At 47.4% G+C, this 26,377-nt stretch overlaps 1 protein-coding gene across 1 annotated transcript; it reads left to right on the top strand.

Moving 5' to 3' along the window:
- LOC116943073 (kinesin-like protein KIF2A) lies at nt 1–20,276 on the top strand. Its single transcript, XM_076071731.1, has 13 exons — nt 1–333; nt 696–750; nt 1,739–1,901; nt 2,940–3,094; nt 3,950–4,041; nt 5,239–5,381; nt 6,583–6,787; nt 8,894–9,004; nt 10,049–10,116; nt 14,046–14,214; nt 15,380–15,472; nt 16,208–16,343; nt 17,734–20,276. Exons 1-13 carry the CDS (start codon nt 133–135, stop codon nt 17,811–17,813), a joined length of 1,671 nt encoding a protein of 556 aa, XP_075927846.1. The 5' UTR covers nt 1–132; the 3' UTR covers nt 17,814–20,276.
- Nucleotides 20,277–26,377: the final 6,101 nt, after the last annotated feature.

The following is a 26,377-nucleotide window of genomic DNA, read 5'->3' as shown; positions in this document are numbered from 1 at the left end:
CTCATCGAGAGGAATAGATTGCCGAATCGGTCGCCTTCAGACATTAAATGACGTCGCAATGCAGTTCATGCGAGAGCCGGGGGCTTATGGGACCCCGGGGTCCTGCCATCAGGTTCATATGTCAATGGATCAATGGAGGTTGTGGAACGAACACTAATAATAGCCACTTGCAAACCTGTGCCACGTGCTCATGTTGCATGTGCATGTGATGTCCTGCATGTGCCGTGTTCATTTAAAACACAGACAGCTAATGGTCCTCACTGGGTGTTCCTGAAGATGATCCAGGAATACCGTGCCAACCTCGACTACCGTCCGCTCTCCATCTTTGACCAGGTTCTTGAAGGCCCCCCCTCCCCATGCCTTGTTAACTATCTCGCCTAGTATGCAGGAGGTCGGTGGGTTCAGTCCCAACCCCTGGTGCCTGTATATTTGGCGTTTCCATGTTCTCTCCGTGGTCACACGAAATTTTTTTTCCCGGGTGCTCCGGTTTTTCTCTCCATTTCTAAACGTGCGTTTAGAGTATTATTTTGGCTGCTACACATTTCCACGTGATAAGCCGCTTCGTTCAGCTATCACTTGTGGCCAAGTCGCTTCTGGAAAGAGCTACATAGCTCAGTGGGCCTTACCTGGTACGATACAAGTTCCGTTCTTTCAGTACTCTGACTTTATACCGTGCGAACCTTGGCTCTATTCAGGTGGAGGAGCGAAAGATCTGCGTCTGCGTCAGAAAGCGCCCACTCAACAAAAAAGGTACTCGTGGGTGGGAGGTGGGGCGTGAGTGGGAGGGGGGGTGTGAGGGTGGGAGGGGGGGAGGCTACGTAGTCAGTTTTGCAGTGTAACGGGAATTAAATTTTGATTTAAAGCTTTCGTGACTGCAAGGATTCATCTTCTTTGGTTCTTTCGGTAAAGTCACGTAGAATGAGAATAAAATAATAAATTGATAAAATAAAATAACACAATAACATTCTCAATGTATTATTTTATTCTCATTCTACGTGACTTTACCGAAAGAACCAAAGAAGATAACGGGGATTACACAAGTAGTTCAGCGATTGGTCCTGTAGACAAACCTCAGCTGTCTGCACTCACGACTGATGATGCCCGTGTGTTATCGCAGGAATAATTGTATGCATGTTGAACTTCTTTTGCACCATTAGTAGCCAATCGTGCCATCAGAGGTGTGGGGAAAGGACAACGATTTAAACAAAGCAGTGCTAAAGAAACGAGTTTGCAATCTAGTTGAATGTTTATTGTGTAGCATTTCAAGACTCATTTGCAGTCACATACCGAACAATACGTAGTACCCACCCCCCCGCTACTCCCCCCCACGCTACCCCCCCACCCCCGCTAAGACCGCATGCAAGAGCTGTTGACAAATATTTCTATAATCGGTTTTACGATGATGATGGCTGAAATTTAATGCCTAGGCATTTTGCGACCAATATTATGGTTCATAATTTTGTATCGGTCCGGTCATCTTAAGTACATGTGTGTCGTACACCCTCCACCACCCAACACACCCAATTTATAAAAGTTGTAACGTGAGCAAACGTGTGCCAGTCTCTTACTGCTTCAGTATATCCGGTGTGCTGTCGAGCAATTCACAACAATCTTAACGGTTCGTTAAATTCTGTGAATTGCTTACGACACCCATTTTTACCTGCGCGATGTGACCCGAAAATTAATTGCGAAATCGGACGACGATCCCGTTGGTGGTGTCTGCGCACGCGTGACCCAGAGCTGGCGCAGAAGGAGATTGATGTGGTGACGGTGCCCAGCCGCGATGTGCTCATGGTCCACGAGCCCAAACACAAGGTTGACCTCACCAAGTACCTGGAGAACCAGACGTTCCGCTTCGACTACGCCTTCGACGAGTCGACCTCCAACGAAATCGTCTACAAGTGAGACGGCGCGGCTGGGTCGCTGCCACCGCCGCTGCCCACCCACTGCCACTCCCCCCCCCATACCCACCACCCCATTGAGCCATTGCCACGCATGAACACTCTTCCTTCAATCAGCAGTGCATTATACAGCGCCTAGGTCAGGGGTCGGCAACCAAAGTAACAAGAGGAGCCGTTTTTGTCAAATTCGGTAGAGAAAAAAAAATGTCAAGGGCCGCAATGCGCGTGAATAGGAGACTGCGGTCCCCAAGAAATAACGTCACGAAGCAGTCCTTAAAGAGCCGCATACGACTCCGGAGCCGCGGGTTGCCGACCCCATGGCCTTGGTCCTTGCTGTGACGTTGAACTTCTTTCGCGTCGTACGTAGCCAACCTTGCTAATCAGAGACATCGAACCCCACCCACCACCCCCCCCCCACCGGGCTTAAACCCTGGAGCTCAGGGCTACCAGCTTTACTTCTATAATAGGGGCCGTGTGCCCTTTAAAACACTTTAGATAAATAGGGTTGTTAAAACAGCTGGTCTGATTTGACACTGTAAATGGCTGTTGAAATTAGATGTGGCAAGTGCACTGCATCAAGTGAGGGTGGGTGATGAATCTTTGTGTCCTTGCAATTGCTCACGTGCATGTGTCACGTGTGTCTGTGTGCCTGTGCGTGTGGTTACTTGCTGCCACCATGCCCCACCCGGGTGTGTGTGTGTGTGTTAGGTGCTCGCTAACCACTTGCCGCAACAAGTCGTTTGTGTTTGGGGAACAGTAGTGTTACAAACCCGGCGACCCGAGTTTGATTCCTACTCGTGGCCAACACCAGTGACATATCTGAATCCGTCCTGGGCCTCCCCTATGTTGACTTGGCCTCAAATGAGTACCTGGTGCGATGTGTATGCAGTACCACTGGGGAGTCGAAGGCGGCCGAGCGTGGTGCTGGCTACCTTACACCCCTTTGCATGTGCCGGGTCAGCTTTTATAGGCGCTCGCGAACAGCACTTGCCCCAACAGTCTGTTCAGGCTACACGGGGGATCTGTTTCTTTGTTTAGATTCACCGCCTACCCATTGGTGCAGTCAATCTTCAACAAGGGCATGGCCACGTGCTTCGCTTATGGACAGACGGGAAGCGGCAAAACCCACGTGAGTTCTAGGCCACCGCGCGGTCGCCCTTCGTCATTGGCGGTGGAGCAGTTTTTGCGACGGGGTCGCGGCCCGTTAACCTCTGGGGAACGGGAGTGCGCACTATTAAAACCGAAGATTCTCAACTCCACGAGAGGCTATCGTTTCGCGGTCTGCGTCTTAACAACCTCCTAAGGCCCCCCGCATGTGATTGTTATTTAATTATATTATTTGTAGCCCCCTCACCCCCCACGCTGTCCGCGTGCCCATCATTGGGGGGTGGGGCGGGGGGGGTGTTGGGGGGTGCGCAATTGTCTTTATCATTTTGAAGCTCTCTTCTGGCATAGTCAACATTAGTACTGGAGGAGGTGGCCGAGTGGTTTGATGGCAATGTCCACTTCATATCACCGAGCCAGCACCCCTGGGATCTTGAGCTGGTGTTGGGTGTCTCATGGAACTTATGCTCTAGTTAGAAAGCTGAGCAAGCGACTCTGAAATCTTCAAATAAAATGCTGGCGATAGTGACAATTATCAAAAGAGGCTGACGAGGGCCTCCTCGCGAGATGCCAGCCGCGAGCATTATCCTTCTTCCCCGCTGATAAGTGCGTGTTGTTGAAAGTGGGTTGCATAGACGTTAGAGCATAGAAATACAGTACAACACTTGGTTTGCTTGACTGCCGTCTGCTGCACAGCATTTAGCCCCCATAGCCGTATAATAACCCATGTGTGCATGGTGGTCACCCAAGTAAAGTAAGAGCGCTTGGGCAGGACGATGTACGTCTAGGAGGGATGATTACCGATGGTCAAGAATAGTTAAAACTTTAAATTAAATCATTCAATATTTTGATACTGGCATAATGGTCCCATAGAAATAATGATGATAGGTGGAATTTATAATTTTTCTTTGACTTTCCCACCCTCCCTCCCCCATCCTGCCTAGCACGGGATGTGTTTGACCTGCAGGGAGACAAGCACTACAGACATCTGAATCTGCACGTGTACGCCACCTTCTTTGAGATCTACAGCGGGAAGGTGAGGACGTGCGCATGTAATGAGTGTGAGCGTGTGAATGAATGGAATGCCCGTGGGAATGCAGCATGTGTGCAGATGTGCGTGTGAATGGAATGCGATGTAATTTTTATAGTCTTTTCTCAACCTCTGAATGAAGGGCCCCTCCCCATGTCACGTCCGTCATGGGTAACTTCAGCATGCTGGTCAGTGCGGGTTGTTGGTGAATGGGCTTCCCAGGACCGGTTCGGACATCAACTCGCCACTGATGTCAGCCATGGCTGGGAATGGGAATTCAGGTCGCCAGGTTCAAAGCGCGGTGCGCAAACTGCCGGTTGTATGAAATAAATGTGAACCAGGTACAGCCCATGGGCCCCCTGGGTTCCTTACCCGAATGCTATTTGGGGTGTGTGGGGAGCAGTGGTGTCGCGGTTAGCGTGCCGCGCTACGAACCCGGCAACTCGAGTTCGATCCCCGTCCACGGCCATCGCCAGTGACGATTATCCGAACCCGTCCTGGGTCCTCCCATAGGTCGACAGCCTCAAAGTGGAATACCTGGTGTGGCGTGTAAAATTTGCCGCCGAGGAGACACAGATGGTTGAGCATGATTGAGCATGTTAAACTTTTATGAGACCTCCTTTGCCAGTAACAAGATATAGTAATAGGTTTTACCCTTTTAAAGGTGTCAGTTTTTGTGCCAGTTAAAAGGGTAAAACCTATTGCTGTATGTTAAACTTCTTTCGCACCATATGTGGCCAACCGTGCTAATCGGCGGTGCGGGGGAAGGACGACAAATTAAACGCAAAAAGCAGTTCCAAAGAAATTCGTTTTCAATCCAGGTTTAAAAATGTCTTCATAATACCCAAAGGAAGAGCACTGAAGATGGCCGCAGGAGCGCTTCTGAAAGCGCACGATGTGGTGACCACCTTTGTTCGGTGGCCAAGCCAAAAGCCGCTGCTGTGAGGATGACCGGTGTTCGCGCGATGATAGTTTATGTTTCTTGACGAGAATCGGCAAGGTATTGTGGTTCATTGGTGGCAGGCACTTTGTGTGTACTGAGTGCGACCTTATTATAATGCATTATAATGTCATAACCAACCACCACCTCGTGTACCGTGCCGGCAAAGGTAGGGTGCTCGCTTATAACAGCACTTGCCCCAAAAGTCTGTTAAGGCCATGAGGTGGGTGGGGGTTTTTGTCTCCGTGTGACTGGAATTGCAGGTGTTCGATTTGCTGAATAAGCGGGCGCCCCTGCGAATACTGGAAGATAGCAAGCAGCAGGTGCAGGTGTTGGGGCTCATCGAGTGCCCCGTCTCCTCCAGCGAAGAGGTGCTCGCCCTCATTGAGACTGGGAGCAAGTGCAGGTCAGCATGCACGCACATGTATAAAACAAATAATTCGGTGATAATAATACTTTCATTTAATTAATTAGTATCCAATTATGAGACCTCCTTTGCCAGTAACAAGATATAGGAATAGGTTTTTACCCTTCTAGCTGGCACGAAAACTGACACCTTAATACAAGGGATCATGTTTGCAATAACCACACCACAAGCAGTCAAAAATGCAAACAAAAAGAAACAACTCTGATGATATGCACTGTCCTTGAATTTGATTGGTCCACACCCAAGACGGCTTTTCTTAGAGCCTAGTCCCTTGTATAAAGGTGTCAGTTTTTGTGCCAGCTAAAAGGGTAAAACCTATTACTATATCTTGTTACTGGCAAAGGAGGTCTCATAATGTAAAGGCTTACCCCGAGCTCTCAATACTCTGATAGTGCGCTGTTTTTGAGTTGCACGCCTTATGGTGTCATCTGGTCCAACACCAGTGGAGACTAGGTTCTAAGAAAATCCGTCTCGGGTGTGGACCAATCAAATTCAAGGACAGTGCCAATATCATTATCAGAGTTGTTTCTTTTTGTTTGCATTTTTGACTGCTTGTGTTGTGGTTATTGCAAACATGATCCCCTTGTATAAAGGTGTCAGTTTTTGTGCCAGCTAGAAGGGTAAACACCTATTACTGGTATCCAATTGTTTTAATATTTGTTTTGTATTGTGAAAAGTGATATAGGTATGCATTTTTAGGTTCGGAGTAGAGTTGGAATGACTCCGAAAGAAAAACATTCTGATTTACAACGTTTTGTTTTACGCCGTGTTTTTTGGATGGAACACATCGCTTTCGTGAATCGAGGAATGCCTGCACGTCCGTATATATATACGCGTGTACACAACTTAAGCCTATCCCGTTCCGCACGCGTACATCATCAGTTTTTCTTCTGATTGAGTTCTGGTGACGTACGTGTACATGATGAAAACTAAAATAAAATAACTTGATCGTTACCGAGGCTGCCACAAGGCCCATGCGGGAGGGCGTGTGGCACAGTTTGGCACCAGAATATCGTAGAGTGCGGCGATCGTGTCGCTACGTTTCTCTCCGGCGAGTACGAGCCGCTTGTGCGTTTCGAGGTTCGGCACTTGCAGGCGTTTTGGAACGGGAAAGGCTTTCCTTGGCGCACAGACCTCTAGGTTTGCTAACGCGGGCGGAACCCGTGTGACGCGCGCACAGGACGTCGGGCCAGACATCGGCGAATGCGACGTCGTCGCGCTCGCACGCCATCTTCCAGCTGATACTGAGGCGCGGCGAGCTCCTGCACGGCAAGTTCTCGCTCGTGGATCTCGCCGGCAGCGAGCGCGGCGCCGACACGGGCAATTCCGACCTGCAAATGTGCCGCGAGGGCGCCGAGATCAACAAGAGCCTGCTGGCGCTGAAGGTTTGTTATTGGATTGTTTTTTTGCCCAGCAAACCCTCGCCGAGTCTCGTGACTTGCTTTCAGGACGGTACTGCCAAGTCTTTTTTTGCAGTCCCCCCCCCCCCATACTGATGATTGTTATTACCTGCGGCTCTGGAGTGGCATGCGGTTCTTTAAGGACTGCTTCGTGATATTGTTTATTCAGCAGTGTCTTGTATTCACATGCAATACAAGCTCTTGAAATATTTAGTTTTTTTTTGTTGTACGAATTCGAAAAACAATGGCGCGTGTTATTTTAGTTGCCGGTCCCCGGTATAATCCCAGTTGAGTTATTTGAGGGTACGTTTGCAAATTTGGCAAACGTGGACCGTGACGCCGGCACACAATGGGCCTGCTCGTGCACACGACGTCGCCGGATCTTTAACGTCCGCTGCGAAGCCGACCGTGTATTTTTAGGGTTGATACACCTGCGGTATGCAGCAAGGGCGGCCGCTAGATTCGAACTGTCAACAGCTGCAGCAAACGCCATACCGCTTGGCCATCTCTCCACCAGGGCGGTGCAGAGACCTGGGGACCAAATGCAGAGCCATCCCTTAGGGATACGGCTAATCGGGACGACCGTCCCGTGCCCAGCGTTTTGGGGGTGGGGGGCCACGCACTTCGACATCACGGTGTCAGATGTAATAATTTAGTTTGAAGGCCTCGGGCGGCCCCACGCGGTGTGATATTTACCCTGGGGCCCCGCACCCCACTATGGACGGGCCCTCCCCAAACGTAACTACAACTGCAGCAGCGCCGTTGGCTCCAGTTCAATTTTCGCTCTAATATCACACTCTGTCTAAGGCTTAATCACCCAGAATGCACTTGATATCAGATGTTGGACGCCAATCGGGTTTGAGCCTGGACAATGCTGGGAGGGGTGACCAAAATGTATAAAATATGTGTCCTTGGGCTTTTGAGAGACCACGCCATGGGTATCGGGGGGACATAGCAGCAAAGTCCATTGTTGCGCTGTACCTCCGAGGCTCTCGCATCTATGCTCCGCACATTCACCTACCTTAATTCGCCAGCGTGGTGCAGTATGGTCAAATTGTGGTATTGTCGTAAGGAAGCCCTACATTGTGCAGGGCTGCTAACTGCATCTAAAAATCTCCATGGAAATAAATGGGGATCCTGTAAATGATTTCTAGGCTATCCGACCGGTTGATTGACAGGTACATTATTACCTCTTTATTGCTTTAAATCCATGTTTCATTTCAACGTAAGTTATCTCCTATCGTATAAACGGGACACTACCCTGCACAGATTGTCAAGGGGGTCCTTGCCCATGGCTGTTAACCCTGTTACTGCATGACTTTGTTTAAAGGGGGAGTGGAGGGGCGGGAATACACAATGTAAGAGGGGTGCGACACGGATAATGTTAAACATACTTTTTGACAAACAGTAAACGCTAAACAGAATGAGTAATTATACGATCTGCTCAAGCTCCTCAAACTTGCTATGCATGTGAACAAAGACTGTAATGCCCATTGCTTTATTGTACCAAAATATTGAGAATTGTGGGGGGCTCAGAATGCCCCCCTGTCTGACACTACGGGTTTGTTGGCTGTGCCTCGTTTCCATGAGGACGCGCACGTGTCTGCGTGGGGGTGCTAAACGGGTATGGCACGGGCTCGACAAGAGATGGAATGATGTGGAATGAGAGTGTGGAGCTGAGTGGACTTGCCAATGATTGGTAGCAGCGGTGTCAAGATTGGCTTCTGTGGAAGAGGCTCGTGAAGGACACTACTGGGCAGTTGGGGGCAGACGCGCTCCAGCAACAACGGAAGGCAGAGGAGCGACGCTCACAACAATGAGCATGGCGCCGGACGGGTAAAATGCAGCAAGTTGGCACAGTCGGAGGCACAGGTGGTGCATCGGCCATCTCAGTTGGTCAAACCATGGCACCTTGGTTTGTCCCGTGACCTCCTGCCAGCAGGCGTTCGACACTCCACGTGACCCTAAAAGTGCGCACAGCCTGGCACAAGTGCCGTGGTGACGTCGCTGCCACCTGGTGGCGTATGGCGGCGGCGGTTGTTGTACATGCGTGTTCTGCGTGCGTTCACGTGTCGACGTGCGCTTGTGTAGGAGTGCATCCGAGCGCTGGGCCAGAACAAGGCATACACGCCATTCCGCGGCAGCAAACTCACCCAGGTGCTGAGGGACTCGTTCATCGGGGAGAACTCCCGCACCTGCATGGTACGTGTGTGTGCGCGTGCATGTGCATTAGCGTTTGTGGGGAGCGGTAGTGCAATAGTTGGCGCGCTACGTAACTAACCCAGCGACCCGAGTACGATTCCTGCTCACGGCCAACACCATCGTTGACGATTATCTAAACTGGTCCTGGGCCTCTGCCCTAGGTTGACTCGGGGCCCCGCGGTGGCGAGATGTTATCTCTCTCGCCTGGTATGCAGGAGGTCGTGAGTTTGATCCCGACCCTGACGCCTGTGTATTTAGAGTTTGCACGTCTCTCCCTGTGGTTGCGTGGAATTTTCTTTGGGTTGTCAAGTTTTTCCGTCCACGTTTAGAAATGCGTGTTTAGAGTATTTGGCTGCTATAAGGTTCCACATGATGAGCCATTTCGTTGAGTTTGTGGGCAGGTTGCTTCTGTAAAACAGCTACAATAAAACCTTGGATTGCGAGCATAATTCGTTCCGGAAACGCGTTTGTAATCCAAAGCACTCGTATATCAGTTGTGATCACGTGACGCTCGGCAGTACAAAGCGTATACGTGCTACTCGTATTGCAAGACCTTCGCTCGTTTATCAAATTAATATTTATTTAAAAAATTTGCTCGTCTTGCAAAACACTCGCAGACAAAGTTACTCGCAATCCAAGGTTTTACTGTATATAGCTCAGACGGGCTTACCTGGTAAATAAATAATAAAGCATTAGTAAATGAGTACCTGCTGTAGGGGCAAGTGCTGTTAGCGAGCACCTATGAAGGCCGGCACGGCACACGAGGGAAAGGGGTTGCCAGCACCGCTCCTGGCTGCCTTTGTCTCCCTAGTGGCAATGTTTCCGCACTGCTCCAGGTACGAATTTGAGGCTGAGTCGACCTAGGGAGGCCCAGAACCAGTTTAGATTATTGTCACTGGTGTTGGCCGTGAGCGAGAATGGAACTCGAGTGGCTGGGTTCACAGCGCAGCGTAGCGCTAACCGGGACACCACTACCGCTTTGTGCACATAGAATACACACTCGCTGCCCGCTTCTCTCGCTGTGCTCGCGTGTGGATGCTGCAGATCGCCATGATTTCTCCTGCGATGAGCTCCTGTGACCACACGAACAACACGCTGCGATACGCAGACAGGTGAGGCAAATCACCGGGGGAAGGGGTGTGTGAATTGTAGTGCCGAATGTGGGGTACGCAGGGGCAAGTATTGTTTGTGACCACCTATTGAAGGCTGTCACCGGCACATGAAGGGGGTGGGGTGGCCAGCACCACACCTAGCCGCCTTTCTGTCCTGAGTGGCAACGTTTACACGCCGCACCGGGTACTCATTTTAAGCACGAGTCGACCGAGGGGGAGGCCCATAATTGGTTAAAATATTGGCCACCATTATTGGTCGTGAGAGGGAATCGAACTCGGGTCGCCGAGTTTGTAGCACTGCACTGCCACTCCTCCCATAAGGTTACGTAGACAAAGACAAAGATCCCCCATATAGCCCTGTCAGACGGTAGGGACAGGTGCTGTTAGCAAGCACCTATGAAAATTGGCATGGCACATGAGGGGGCAGGGTGGCCAGCACTGTACCCGGCTGCATTTGTCTCCCTCGTGGCGATATCTCCGCATTGCACCAGGTACTCATTTGCGGCTGAGTCGACCTAGGGGAAGACCAGGACCGCTTGAGATCATCGTCACCGGTTTTGTTGGCCGTGAGCGGGAATCCAACTCGGGTCTCCAAGTTCGTAGCGCAGTGCGCTAAACACCACACTACCTCTTGCCATAAGGTTATGCACATACACACAAGCACGTGTGTACATACGTAGTGAGTCCAACTGAGTCGCAGACGTTGTCTTGGGAGCAACACGTTTATTAACTATTTGCACAACATGCTCCAGGGCTATTAACACAACATACTCCAGGGCTATTGACACAACATACCCACGGGTGGTTACCACCCAACTAACCACGTTACGGCGGAACTAGACACGGTTCCACTATCCCGGTCCGGACCACAAGCTGGGTCCCGGACCGTGTGGCTATAGGCTAGAACAGGGGTGTCTAAACTACGGCCCGTGGGCCAACTGCGGCCCGCCATCCATTTTTAATTGGCCCATATCAAAGTCTAAAAATATAATGGACTATGGCCCACTGTATTGAACTTTTTCGTTTAAAACCTAGGTGGCGCTATTGTCTTGAACAAGGCAGCGTCTCCACAAAGCAAGCAATCGAAGAAAAAATTTGCTCAGGGTCACCAGAAATGCCGGAACCGAAGAGACGCAAGATTGCAGGCGAGTGCAGAAAATTTCAGACTCAGTGGAAAAATGAATATTTTTTCATAGAAACCAAGGGGAAGTGTGTTTGTTTGATTTGTAGTGAGAGTCTTGCCGTGATAAAAGAGTACAATGTACGACGGCATTATGAAACTAAACATCAGACCTTCACGTCCTACACTGGCACCGAGCAGAAGAAGGTAAAGCAAATGGCAACTAGCCTGCTAATGCAGCAGCAGGTTTTTTTTCGTGCTAACAAAGCTCAAGAAAATGCAACAATAGCCAGTTATGAAGTAGCTCAACTCATTGCCCTACACGGGAAACCTTTCTCAGACGGTGACTTCATCAAACAGTGCCTCACTAAAGTCATGGGAATTTTGTGCCTGGAGAAAATGCAGGATTTCAACGTTGTTAGTATTTCCAGAAATACGGTTGTGCGGCAAATTGAAGACTTGTCGGCTAACTTAAAACTACAAGTGTCAGATAAAGCTTGTGCTTTCGATTTTTACTCGATTGAATGTGATGAGAGCACAGATGCCATGGACACTGCACAGCTGTTCATTTTTTTGCGGGGAGTTGATAATTTTTGCATTACGGAGGAACTGCTCGATCTTTGGAGTCTAAAGGGGACAACAACTGGGAAGGACATGTTTGAAGCTGTGTCAGATGCAATTGACCAGGCTGGAGTTAAATGGGACAAGTTGTGTGGAATTACAACGGATGGGGCTCCAGCAATGACAGGCGAGCGCAAAGGAATGGCCTCTATGGTGAGTGCCAAGGTGCGGGAGAGCGGAGGTGAGGCTGTCAAAATGCACTGTATCATCCACCAAGAAGCCCTCTGTGCCAAGATAATCCAGCTTGGCGATGTGATGAACACAGTTGTGAAAACTGTCAACATAATTCGGGCACGAGGGCTTTACCACAGATAATTTCAAGCGTTCCTCTCTGATGTCGACGCTGAATACGGGGACCTACTCTATCATTCTGAAGTGCGCTGGCTCAGTCGCGGCTCCGTGCTGCAGCGGTTTTATTCCCTGAGATCAAATATCGACAAGTTTTTGAAAGAAAAGGGCAGACCTCTCCATGAGATCAGTGACCCTTTATGGTTGGCAGACCTGGCTTTTTTAGTTGATCTCACTGATCATCTCAACACCCTGAACAAGAGACTACAAGGCAAAGAGCAGCTGGTACCACAGCTGTATGCGCACATGAAAGCATTCCATGCGATGCTCCGTCTCTTCGAGTCACAACTGCGCAACTTCAATGTAGCGCACTTCCCCACGCTGACCAAAATCAAATGCACATTTCCAAATGCCAAGCTCTCTGCAACAATGGGAGAATATGTGTCTGTGATCACATCTCTCATGACAGAATTAAGTCAGCACTTCCAAGATATTTCTGTCATTGAGAAGGAAATCACACTGTATGCGGCTCCGTTTTCAATGGATGCAAAAGAAGTGGAGGAGAGTCTGCAATTAGAACTGATCGAAATTCAGTGTGATGATTCTCTGAAGAATCAGCATTAGCTTCTCTCCCTACCTGACTTCTACCGGAGCTTGGAAAAGGCCAAGTTTCCTCTGATGAGACGCCACGCAAAACGAATAATGAGTCTGTTCGGCTCAACATACATCTGTCAGCGGACATTCTCTCTGTTAACGCTGAACAAAAGCAGACTGAGAACCAGAACGACCGACAGCGATCTCCGTGACGTCCTTCGGATCTCAACTACCAAACTTACTCCTGACCTGCCAGCTATCCTTCAGACCAAAGCGCAGCATCACTGCTCCCACTGAGCGCAACATTCTTCCCATTACAGGTAAGTAAAAAATTTAACACGCAGTTTTAATTTGTTAATAAGCCCAATTACTTAATAAATTCAGTCAATTAAAGTTGATGACAATTTTTTAGCAAACATTAGTTGATGTGTTAACAAGCCCAATAATTTATTTGTGTAATAAGCTTGAAATATCCACATCCCCTATTTCTCTTCTTGTCTCTCCCTTCATACAGGACAATGAAGGCGGATCAGCACCCTAAGAACCAATCTGAGGCTGTCACTGAGAGAATGACCTGCCAACTTTATTGTAAAAAATTTAATGATGGAGGCTTTTTTTCTTTAAACATGTTCAATTATCAAATGTAATTTACCTGCATTTGATTGATTTTGCCAATATTAGTGCATGAGAAGTGAGGCAGTATACCTCACGTCTAGTGAGTGGCCCAGTCCTTCGTATATTTTTCTGTATGTGGCCCTTGGGAAAAAAAGTTTGGACACCCCTGGGCTAGAAGCTTGACGTGGATCTCCTGCCTCTCCAACAGTAAGAACCCCGAGCCCCTCACGGGGGGGGGGGGGCCTTATATCGGGCCGGGCTGGGGCTGGCTCCGCCTCTTGCCCCGCCCACCTTCTCGATCTCTCTCGCCCTTGCCCTCCTCCAGTATCATCCTGTCACATGTCCCCAGGTCAGCCAGAATATCATGCCCCCAACGTAACCCTAGCTGGCTGACTCTCTCGCTCTCTCAAAGGGAGCCCGCACCGCACGCTGTGCGTGGTGCCACCGCGCTTAACCAGCGCTCACCCAAGCCCGCACTAGGGCTGGTACTACACCCCGTGTCTGGGGTGCACACACAACAGTATACATCCCGCCGTGGTCTCGCAAGCCTGGCACCAAACAGTGACCTTCCCAGTCACTACACATACACACACCACACAAATCCTAGGGGTGGAATGAGTCATCAGTATTGGGAGGGCTGCGGTGTCAAGGCGGTCTGCCCTTTGTTCTCGTCTGTGATGTCCGCATGTAGGGTCAAGGAGCTGGGGGTGGAGCAGGGTGGGGAGGAGCGACAATCGGCACCGCTCGCGCCCACCACCGCCGTGGTAAAGCCTGAACCGGAGGACGACGTCAATATGGACGAGGCGGGGGAAAAGGAGGCCGCTCAGCCGCGTCATCGCCGGCTGCCCTCTCTCATCCTGGCGAGTGACATTGAGACGGAAATCAATCCGGTGGTTTATTTGAGCATCCCCCGGGCATAGGATGGCATGTGACAGTCGCGAAACATTGACGAATAAACATTAACATTGACAATCGCTCGCTGACGATTAGAAAATAACATTGACACTCATTTGCAAATACGCATTAATAGTTCTTCATTCAGGAAGAGACAAAAACATTGACATTCCCCTCTGTATTATTCAGCAATTGAACGAAAAAACTAAAACAAACGAAACCAAACAACTAACCAGCCACCTATCAATGAAACTACTACACAATTGAACATCTAAGCAACGGCACCTAACGAGGCATTTAAACATTGTGCATGTTTTGTAAATAGTCATCGGCAGAAAATAATAAAAGTAAGTCCATGAGCCTGAATGCGAGCAGGGAGCTGACAGCATGGGTGGCCGGGGGCAAAGGGAGTCCCAGAATATGGGGGGCAACAGAGGAGAGTGAGCGACCTCCCCCTGAGCGAACAGTTGACTGGGAGCTTCGGGCGAATGCCAAGGCTACTGGGAACAGAAAGTGTGTGGAGGTGAAGTAGCGCGAGACGAGAGGTAGGAGAGGTAGCAGAGTGTACGGAGGGGAGTGGAGCGAGGGGAGAGGTAGGAAAGTGTAAGGAGGGGAGAAGAGCGAGGGGAGAGGTAGCAGAGTGTACGGAGGGGAGTAGAGCAGGGAGAGAGGGAGGAGAGTGTTCGGAGGGGAGTAGAGCGGGGAGAGAGGTAGCAGAGTGTACGGAGGGGAGAAGAGCGAGGGGAGAGGTAGCAGAGTGTACGGAGGGGAGAAGAGCGAGGGGAGAGGTAGCAGAGTGTGTGGAGTGAGAAGTAGAGCGAGGGGAGAGAGGTAGCAGAGTGCGTGGAGTGGGAAGTAGAGCGAGGGGAGAGAGGTAGCAGAGTGCGTGGAGTGGGAAGTAGTGATGCGAGAGAGATACTTCCGTTCTCCCAAACATGCACGCTCCCCGACCTTCACGGTGCGGGGGAAGGTCTTCATCCAGCAGTGGATTGACAAAAGGGGCTGCCACACGAGCAATGTACAATCATTCTGTTTGCCATCAATTGTCCCCAGTCCTTATAACCCGATGGGCTTATTTACCAGCGTGTGTTGTTCCCCCTTGTGCTGCGTTGGCCATGCGTGCATGCGCAGGAGGAGGAGATGCCACTGTGGCAGCCCTCCGAAGAGTCTCTTCTCCAGCCGCTCAAGAATAAGATCATTGAGCAGCACCAGGTGGACTTGCAGGTGCGATGGCCTGCTTCAGCGGCCGGCTTGCACTCTCCCGTTGCCGTGACGGACGCGGGGGGTCCACGTCTTGCGTGCTTTTGACGCACTCGTGTCGTCCGATAAACGATTTAGCAGCACCTCAATGGGGGCTCCACCAATAGTTTAGTTTTTTGTATAAAGCATTTCTGACCCTACGTTATCTATTATTTGTTACGCTTGTTTTTCCAAAGTAGGCCTTATGTCTACGCACACACGCACGAAATCGAGAACTGTGGAGGCGAGGTAGACCACACAGATGTTTCAAAACTCCCTTCCTGTTGTCCGTCGAGTTGCTATATAACCTGGCTGGCCAGCACAAGATGGTACATAAAGTGTGGACTAATCTCTCATCCGTTCCATCTGCATGGGATAGTATTGCCTCCCCCCTCGCCCGTGCAGGTCTTCACCTGGCACTCGGGTTTTCCTCTCGCTCGTATCAACACCGATTGACTGGAAACGTTTTAAAACATACATACCTGAGTGTTGTTAATCTAGATTGAAATCTCATTTCTTTAGAACTGCTTTTTGTGGTTTGCTGTACCTTCCCCCACACCTCCGATTAGCCACAGTTGGCTACGTACGTTGCGAAAGAAGTTCCACATACCCGCATACGTTGCCTGATCGTTGCGGCGTAGCGAGATGCAGCTTGCCCGAATGATGCGCCCTGAAAACCTCAACGCGCCTTACTGACGTTGCCGTTGCCGCGTGCGACAGAGGTTCTTGCTGCAGCTGTCGCTGGAGAACCAGCTCCATGACCTTTGGAGCCAGGGGGAGTGCAGCACATTAGACTTTGCGGAGCAGGTCATCGGCATCATCGATGACCGCTCTGCAAGAGATGCCGCTTTACGGGGTACGTGCGTGCCACGGTGGTTTTTCTGTTGGTTGATTGTGCCTCTTTTGGCTTACGCGAATGTTGGACAATTACATACGTACGTGTGTTGAATTTCTTTCGCACCGTGCTTGGCCAACCGTGCTAACCGGAGGTGCGGAGAAATTATGATACGATTTAACTTTTCAAACGTGTGATGCATAGTTTCGTGGTAACAATGTGTTGCGCAAATATAAAATCGGTACAAATCAACGAGCATATGGCAACACGGTACTGTCAACAGTTGACATTTAGAGAAAATGTTTTTACGGCCGAACATATAAAAAAATACTTATTTTTAAACTCTTAAACTTTTCATTTTACCATATAAGGCCCCACTGAGCTACGTAGCTCCTTTTCAGAAGCGACCTGGCCACATTTGATAGCTCAACGAAGTGGCTTATTGTGTGGAAATGCATTGCAGCCAAATACTCTAAATGTGGACAGGAAAACTTGACAACGTGGAGAAAAATCCACACAACCACAGGGAGAGACGTGCAAACTCCAAATATACAACAGGCATCCGGGTCGGGATTGAACCCACGACCTCCTGTATACCAGGCAGGGTAGTTAACATCTCGCTGCCGTGGCATATAAATTGCATGTAGTGTTCTTATTACTAAATAAACAATTTGTGGGTTCAGGACTCTATGCAAGGCACAGTTCCAAGCGCAGTCTAGCATCTGTCACAACAACGCACTGTGAAATAGCATCCATCGCACGTTTCAAACACAGTCTAGCATCTATGACATGGTCATGAAATGTATCAGGCCATTACGCACAGCGTTGCGCTCTGAATTAAATGCAGAACGCTGTCAACCATTGCCAGTGAGACTTAACACCGAATTTTAAAGCAAGGTAGATTTAATACCATTTTTTAAATTGACCATTTATTGTAACAGTAAACTTTTGCAGTGAGGTTCGTATGTTGAAATGTTCCAGTAAATAACAATCTAGAGTGCTCCTCCCCTTACTTGCGGGAACTATTCCCAAAGGTGGAATCGTGCTGTGTGTTTAAACCCTTGAGTTGGGACCGCAACAATCCTGCTTCCATAGTGCTGGCTTGCAGGCTGGCATCGGTGTAAGAATTTGCAAAGCCTTGCCAGTAATAAAAAAAGCTATTTGCGTATTGCTGGGCCTGAAGCGTAGGATGCGAAGTCTGCCGTACGTACGCATGTGTGTATGTTGAACTTCTTTCGCACCGTACGTAGCCAGCCATGCTTACCGGAGGTGTGGGGAGAAGGCCAACAAACTAAACACCAAAAGCAGCTCTAAAGAAATTGGTTTTCAATATAGATTTAAAATACGATTGACTGTATGTTGGTACGTTTATTGCTACGTGTACCCATTACCGTTCCTGTGCGTTTCGCAGAGATGCTTCAAGAGCTCGTTGAGATGGAGAACACACACACCATGCATTCACCCCATGCACGCACCCCGACTAGCGCTTAGGTCAACTAGAACACACAAACCGAACCTCTCCACCTGGGTTTTCATCCCGGCAACGTAGCGAGTGACCTGGCTATGGGTTTCCCATGTGAGAGAGAATTGGCAAAGATCGGTGTGAGATGTTGACTCCCGGACCCTGTGGTAAAACATGGGTGAGTTTGACGCGAGACCACCTCCAGGAGAATCCGGGTAGAATATGATGGTGCACCCAGATACACGAGCACTCAAGGGGGGTAAGTTGGAAAGGGCAGGGAGTGTTGGAATGCAATAATACTGTTTTCCTGAGACAGATAGTGCGAGAATGACGAGTGTGGCCTTGGGTGCATCATCAACACATCGCGCATCTAAAATTATCCCTGATTATGACAATAAAAACAGCTGTAAGTTGAGATGGAGAACACCAACGCAAAGGTGATGAACGGGCAGGCAACCCGGGGCTGTGCGAGGGGACAGCCCCATCCAGCCCTTACCCCCCCCAACTCCCTCCGCACTAAATCCTGAGCGCTGCACTGCCGCACCGGCGTCATCCATGATTTCACCACGCGACGACCAACACCATCCACTCCTTCACCACCACCACCACCGAAACCTAGTTGGTCATTGACACGCTTCGCACCCCACAAAAAGGGTTTCCACCTTAAATTTTGATTTAAAGCTTTCGTGACTGCAGTGATTCATATTCTTGGTTCTTTCGGTAAAGTCACGTTGAAGGGAAACAATAAAATAATTAAATATATAAAACAATACAATTCTCGCGAGTCATCATCAGGTGTGAAAAACAACGGCAAGAACATTTGAAAGAAGTGGCGGTTTGTATTTATTTATTTTTAAACGTTAGCACCACGGATAGCGATTTGACAGTTTGTTTAGATGGACGAGTCCATCTATGTTCGGAAAAGAGGAGGGGGGAGACAAAAAATTTAAATAGATTAAATCACGACGTTTCGGGCGCAACGCAAGCGGTCCGTCATCGTGTTGGGACAACCACAGCAAGAAACAAATTGCTGAAGCGGAACTCTCTGCAACTCCGATTCGCCCACTTCAGCAGTTTGTTTCTTCCTGTTGGTTGTCCCACCTGATGACGGACCGCTTGTGCTGCGCCCTAAACGTCGTGATTTAATCTATTTTATTTTCAACCCACGTGACTTTACCCAAAGAACCAAGCCCGCTGACCTGAACAGTTTATGTGATGTTTCCTTAACCCTGCCCGTGCTTTCTGGGAGAAAAACTAAATTTTTCTCGAGACAAACGCTTTTGGGAAAGTGTGAGAGAGTCCACGTATGTGCACGGTTTTTCGTCCTTGTTTTTGCAGCATTTAATAATTTCATTTCTTCTCTCGTCAATTTTTGTTCTAAGTTTAAGAATAGTTTCTCTATGTAACCTGTCTTTTCCATTTAGGATGTGTGAATGTGAGGAATTCTGACTTCTGCATTCAAAGATTTTCATTACTTTGGCACCATTATTTCTCCCGAAATGGTATTTTTTACATGCCTTAAATGTTGATTTTGTAGCTGAATTTCTGAATCACGGGTTGCATTAATTATGTGGTGCAAGGAGACTCAGATTATTCATTTACAACTTGCACATTGTTATATCTGAAGGGAAAACAGGGACGGCATTTTTATTTCAATTAAAAAATATATATACTTACATTTTCTGCATCTTAATTTCTATCTTTTATGTTTACTATTGCATTGGCAGTGATGTGCAAATAACAAAAGCTCAACACGAATCGTCATTAACACTGCCCTATAAAAAATGTCTGTTTTGGGCAATGTCCATCCCATCTTTATCTCGGCGATGTAAAAGGGCCATTCCTCCCAAAAGTGTCAACCATGATGATCACAGCATCGTTCTCATCTTAAGCTGATTTTGGATTCAACGTTTCTCACTTCCATCGATCAACTTCCAGGTTCTGCCGAGCTGGTTTCCAAATTCTCGACCAGTGAATTCGCCAAGTTGTTTTAAACCAAAGGAACACATTTCAGCATCATTCTGCATTTACCAGCATAAAAAAAATCACGTATATATGTAAAAGCATCATCTTGTTATTTATGCCGAAGGTGTTCAAAACCACCCCTAATTGGGTCTGCGAGAAAACCTGACGTTGTTTCCTGGGAAATGCAACTTCTGCATTTCCCCCCATAGGCTCAGGCACGTGACACTACACAGTCCGTTGGGAATCCCAGCGGTGGTAAGCATTGTACATAGTTTGTGATCGTTGTCCGTTTGTGTGTTGTCAGCATGCCCCCCCCCCCTCCTAACAGTGGTCTCATGTCACTAGCATCTAATCTTCTGCTGCTGCAACAGCAAAACTGTACATGTTTTTAAAAAAATATTGTTCAATAGGACTGACTTTTGTCATCTGTGGCAGCAGTATGTATTTTTTTTGGTATGAAGTACATTTGATGAATGAATGTTTTTTTCGAATAATAATTTTGAGCTAAGTAAATGCACTGCAAAGTTGTCATAAGTAACCAGAACTTTTCTTGGTGGGTTACAGGCAGTGGCACACAATGGAGACCCATATTTTTGTTTAACAGGCGTGAATTAATCGCACTGGTTGTGCTGAACATTCATAATTTGCAGGTTCCCTAATGCGCATCCTCTGTTGAGGTTTCACTTTCCAAACCGTTCAAGGATTTGCAAAACGGCTCTATTCGGCTGGTGGTCCCAATGGTGGGATGTGCTTAGAAAATTCTATGGACACCTCTGTTACAATGGACAGAATTAATTACTGTTTTTTTTCTGCTAGAATTAGTTGGTACAACGATTTACCCGTGGTGCTTCCACCCGCACCCATGCTCGTTTGCCCTTTCCCCCCACCCCTCGCCGAATTAAACGTTCTCTTGTTGTCTTCTTTCATAGAAGCTAACTTTCAGTTACCAACCAGTGGTGTTTTTCCTTCCTTGGACTAACTAATGCTGACCCTTCATGAACCCCTCTTTCTTTCACATCAGGGCCAATAAAATGTTTGTCTGGTGTGTCATGGAGCTCGGTTTTAAGGCCTTTTTAAAATATAAAATGAAGAATATTTTAACATGGAAACAATGGAGTTATGTTTTGATTTAAAGCTTTCGTGACTGCAGGGATTCATATTCTTGGTTCTTTCGGTAAAGTCACGTAGAAGGGAAACAATAAAATAATAAAAATATAAAACAATAAAATTCTCACGACGTTTCGACTGCAACACAAGCAATCATCATCAGGTGTGAAAACCACAACAAGAAATTTTGAAAAAAAGTGGCGGTTTTTTAACGTTAGCACCACGGAGAGCGAGTTGACAGTTTATTCTGATGGATGAGTCCATCTATGTTCGGAAACTAGGAGGGGGGAGACGAAAATAATGGATGCGGTCTGAAAGCCAGCGTAAGCGTGATCAATCAATTAAGTCCCAAAATGGTTTATCAAATCCTTCCAATGATTGCTAAGCCAGAATCCATCTTCTCGGTTGAAATTGTCTGTGTTTGTATATGTGGATAGCCTCATGAACGAATCTCTCATGGTAGCCAGATGGCTTGCAAAGAACCTCTGTCTAGGAGAAGTCAATGTCATGTGAACCTACTGAATTATAAGTAATCTGCCACGGCCGAGGTGTTGGTCCTACCGTGTTTCAGGTCTGCTTTGTGTTCACGAATGCGGTCCGAGACATGCCGTTTGGTTTCTCCAATGTACTACCACAGAGGCAACTTAGTTTGTAGACGCCAGGGTACTGTATGTCCGGAATCACATCTTTTACAGACGCAACCAGATCACGGATTTTATGTAATGTGTTGAATCGGACCTGGATCTTGTGTTTATTCAAGATTTTGGAGAACTTTTTTGTGATCCCTACAATGTAGGGTAACGTGATGGTTTTGAAAGGCTCCTCAAGAGGGTCCTTCTTCATGTTTGGAGTGATAGCTTTGCGGATTGTGTCATCGGAATAACCATTAGCCTTAAGAGCTTGGTGTACGTGCTTGAGTTCATTATTTTATTGTTTCCCTTCTACGCGACTTTACCGAAAGAACCAAGAAAAATGGAGTTATGATTATATATGCTGTTACCCAAAAATGATCCACAGCAATGCATGAGTTTGTGTATCGCTTTGATTTTGTGCATTAAACGGGGTCCCATTTTTATTTGGAAAGCTCTTAGCTAATAACATCCGGTAATTCAGCAGCATTTGTTTAAACCAGCCTAACTGCTGATGAGACCCACAATATTTAAACTGGTCCAGTTTGCTTGCTTTAACAAATGCTTGATAATATTTTTCTGGATAACTAATAGGCTGATCGACTGAAACACGTTTTACTTGTGAACACAATTGAGTTAATCCTGCTTTATCCACAATGCTCCATGGAAATGCATAATGAGTTTATAGAAAATACTATTAAAACTTCCACCTTTACCTGTGTCCAATGGTCATACTTGTTGCTCATCTATAATATGCGTTAAACGTGTTGGCTCATCGGTGGCCAAACTGATTTGCGAGCCCTGTGCAGCTCGATAGAGGCTCTGTCCAATGTTTTACTTTTCAACACGATGCACCTTTTATTTGAAGCGGGGAAAACAACATCTGAAGCAAGTGGAAGCGACCTGAAGGTCTGGCCACACACGTTGCAGCTATACGGCTTCTCGTCCGTGTGCTTGCGCAGGTGTGTGTGTGTCTTGAGGTCACACGGCTGCAAGAGCCCGCGACCAAACAGCTGGCAACGCTGAAGGCCGTATTTGGAAGTGCCTGACTTAAGACTGGAAACGGGAAGACTTATTCACAATTTGGGCAAATCGCCTGATAAAGCCGGTTGTAATCGCCATTGAAACATCGTACTAAAGTTGTAAATGTCCGTTTACTCTTCGACATCGGTGTGCTGAAGTAAAATTCATTGGTACGTTTTGTGTATGTAACGTCTTAATTGGCTGTGGTGGTGCTGGTGGGTTAACAGCACTGATTTTTGCGTGATCTAACCCAAAAAAACTTTTGAGAATAATATTGATCGCGAAAACCTACGTATTAAACAGATTATATAGGGGTTTTTTTAATCGGTCAATGTTGGTATCAGGTTGTGGCCAGAATGAATGAGTAAGTGTAATGCTACAGCCCTTTGTAAATTTTACATGTGGAGCTGTTTCCTGCCGGTGTACAACCGAAAATAATTCGGGTCGTCTTGGAGAATATAAAATATCAAAATAAATAAGCACACCATATACTTTCGTGACTGCAGTAATTCCTGCAGTCACGAAAGCTTCGAATCAAGTCTGAACCACCTCTACGGGGAGGTATGAGGTCTGTGTCTTTGTGTTGTCTCTGCTTGTGTCTGCCTTTCTGTTTTGGCTTGGATTTGTGTCTCTGTGCTGTCTCTGCCTGTGTGTGGGCCTTGGTGTTTCCGAGTGTGTGCTGCCGCGTCCCCTTTGCTCCATGCATACCTCTTGCTAATTTGTCCCATTGTCTCTCAGCCTTACCTTCTCTGCCTATTTAAGGCGACTTCACTCTGTGCTTGTCTCTGTGCTGGTTCGCTCTACTTGGATGTCTATGTGTGTGTGTGTGCAGTCTGTATTTTAAATTTCATACTTAACTTGCAATTTAGCAATCTTTGAAATAGCGTAATCAACCAGACTATGCGTCAATTGTTTTGACCGACCGTCTGTGTTGCTTTATATGGTTTCCAAATTTTGCTAAACCCTGTTTGTTTTGGTGTGCTTCTCTCTCTGTGTCCCCTGTTGTATCTGTGTTAGTTCCCCCCTACTTGGGTGTCTGTATATACATCTGGGGTAATGTTTCCCCTCTCTCGTAAATTTAGCTCTTCTGTATCTGATGATGGCTGCTTATGTTGCAACCGAAACGTCGTACGCTATTATGTTATTTTATTATTTCTTATTTATAGGTGACTTTACCAAAGAAAAAAAACAAAGAGTAACACCATATACCCCCATTCGCATTTCCGTCTCCGTATCATATATTTTAAAAAAACATTTCTTACACATCATCTTCACGGCCTTAAATCGGTAAAGTGCATCATTTCAGCAGCATTGTTATAGCCCGCCAGTGCAGCACAGCAACAACAACTGTTGAACTGAACTTCCATGCTTCTCCGCCTTCACCCACCCACCCACATCGACGAGCGTGGCGATGATGCGTGGCCCAAGATACACCCGCAATCTGCGGCTGCGTGGCGAACCCCCTCATCCAGCAGTGGAATAACAAGACGGCACGCGATTTTTGACCCCCACCCCCATAGTCACACGGCGTCACAAAAAGTCAGACCCCCCCTCTCTCAAATATGACGTCACAAAGCTCTGCCCCCCCCCCCCAAAAATAAATAAAACATGCTTCAAATCGCTTTAAACTATTGTCATTGTAGTGCGTATTTAATGTGGCGCTGCACTCTGATGTTGTAGGAGAAAACATTTATTAAAAAGTCTATTTAATAAAGTAGAACGTGTTGTCTATATTTATTTGAAGTTGCGCATTTTGACGTGACGTCACATTTCTCTTGGTTCTTTCGGTAAAGTCACCACGTAGAAGGGAAACAATAAAATAGTAAAAATATAAAACAATAAAATTCTCACGACGTTTCGACTGCAACACAAGCAGCAATCATCATCAGGTGTGAAACCACAACAAGAAAATTTGAAAAAAGTGGCGGTTATTAAAATTGTATTGTGGTTATCACATCTGATGATTGCTTGTGTTGCAGTCGAAACGCCGTGAGAATTTAATTGTTTTATATTTTTATTATTTTATTGTTTCCCTTCAACGTGACTTTACCGAAAGAACCAATAATATGAATCCCTGCAGTCACGAAAGCTTTAAATAAAAATTTAAGAGGCGTTACAACTTTGTGGGCATCGCTCACGGGCGTCACGCGATGCCAAACATCCATTGGGTACGGGGGGGGGGCAAAGTGGGGTGAAGTTAATGAAATAACTATTCCTGCTCTTTATACTACTGTACTGTAATGAGAACTACATCGTGGCTGATGGTAACAGCTGTACTATACTGTACTGCAGCTCGAATCGGCACCTCCGATTAGCACAGCTGTCTACGTGCGGTGCGAAAGAAGTCCAACATACTGTACACAACACGTGTTGTGTAATACACGTGTTGTGTAATACACAACACGTGTATTACACACGTGGTAATACACAACACGTGTATTACACAACACGCGACCCCCCACGAACGCCCACGTGACACTCCGCGCACCGGATGCCGTGACGTCGCTACTGACGTCACTATCCGGATGCGATTAACATAGCGCTAAACTTCGAGGCGGCACGCGGCACGAGCTACGGCTCTTGCCACGAGGACTCTGTTTTGAATGTTCAATAGTGCGAGTACGAGTTTGCCGACGAGAGATTTATCCACGGTAAGTGATGGTAATGGTGTTGAGGACGGTACATTGATCTTTGTCGTGTTGATTGCAGTTGGTTGCTGGTGGCAGTGGGGAGAGCTGCTCTTTGCTCGTGTTGAGTGTTGCAAGTGATAGTTACGTGAAGATTGTAATTGTAGTGATAGGGGTGATGGTTTAGTTGCTTTCTGGTGGTGATTGTGGTGATGTCAGAGACAATTTCCGTGGTGGTGCTAGTGATGCTAATGGCGATTGTGATTTAGGTAGATGTTGTTGGTGATGGTTGCGAAAGGGCTCAATAAGCTATTAAGCTTCAGGCAATGGGTAGTGATTTCCAGGTGGTGTAAATTCCACATTCCTATGGCGAGGCCCATATTTAAATATACGGACAACTAATTGATTAACACAAAGTGGCACTTAATTTTTTCACGAACTCTTCAAGGATGAAAGGTTCTCAATCTTTAAACGGGGATTTGAACTCCCTATTGAAGACAGTTCTGGGAGAGTGCCACACCTGCTGGAGAGATCTCCCTTGCTGCTCTAAGCTTGGTCGAATGAAGGGTGCTAAAGGAGGTTATTTAGGTTTTAATGCTATCTTTGTGCTGTGTTCCAGAACGATCTTTTGGACATGGATCAACTCGATGTTCAGTCTGCAATTGTGCAGCAGGTCAGTAACTACTCTTGACAGCAAACTCTTATAAGCAGACTGCACAATACAGAGACAAGCTCATTTCTTTTTTTATCGTAGAGTATTCGTGGACTACGTGTTTCACTGCCATTCTAAAATAGAACGATTACCATTGACCAATGAGCTCAACACACAGTGCAGGCTTTCAGGTCACTTCACCACCAAATGGGTTTATTACTAGTTCAACTGACAGCAAAGAATCAAAGTTCCCCCCCCACCCCACATCGTGTAAGCTCTATAGACTCTAGGGTAAGTGCTGTTAGTAAACGCCTATTATAACTAGTACCACAACGGGCCGCTTTGACCTAACGGTACTGACACGCTTACACACGGCAAACTCACGACACAGTCAAGGCAATTTCTTGTCAGCTCAGTTCGCAGTAAGGGACTCTAGTACTCGTGAACCAACCAGGAGACACACGAGCGTATTACACAGCACACGTATTGGCAGGTGCTCTACTTGGACTTCATGAATGCGGTCAGGTTCGTGACCTGTAACCAGTTTCATAAAATACCTTCAACAACTGACCCTTTTGCCATATTTGTGT

The sequence above is a fragment of the Petromyzon marinus genome, chromosome 1 (assembly GCF_048934315.1).
Source record: "Petromyzon marinus isolate PM22_M1 ecotype Great Lakes invasive population chromosome 1, UKy_Petmar_22M1.pri1.0, whole genome shotgun sequence".
Lineage (NCBI taxonomy): Eukaryota > Metazoa > Chordata > Hyperoartia > Petromyzontiformes > Petromyzontidae > Petromyzon > Petromyzon marinus.
Note: the sequence above shows the minus strand (reverse complement) of the source record. Positions and strands in the feature narration are given on the sequence as shown.

What these genes read in the sequence shown, in the direction of transcription:
- LOC116943073 (XM_076071731.1), top strand. Translation starts at nt 133, where the DNA reads ATGGAGGTTGTGGAACGAACACTAATAATAGCCACTTGCAAACCTGTG. An exon ending in TTGAGATCTACAGCGGGAAG is followed by an intron (nt 4,042 to 5,238) that starts GTGAGGACGTGC and finishes CTGGAATTGCAG; the next exon opens with GTGTTCGATTTGCTGAATAA. An exon ending in AGAACTCCCGCACCTGCATG is followed by an intron (nt 9,005 to 10,048) that starts GTACGTGTGTGT and finishes TGGATGCTGCAG; the next exon opens with ATCGCCATGATTTCTCCTGC.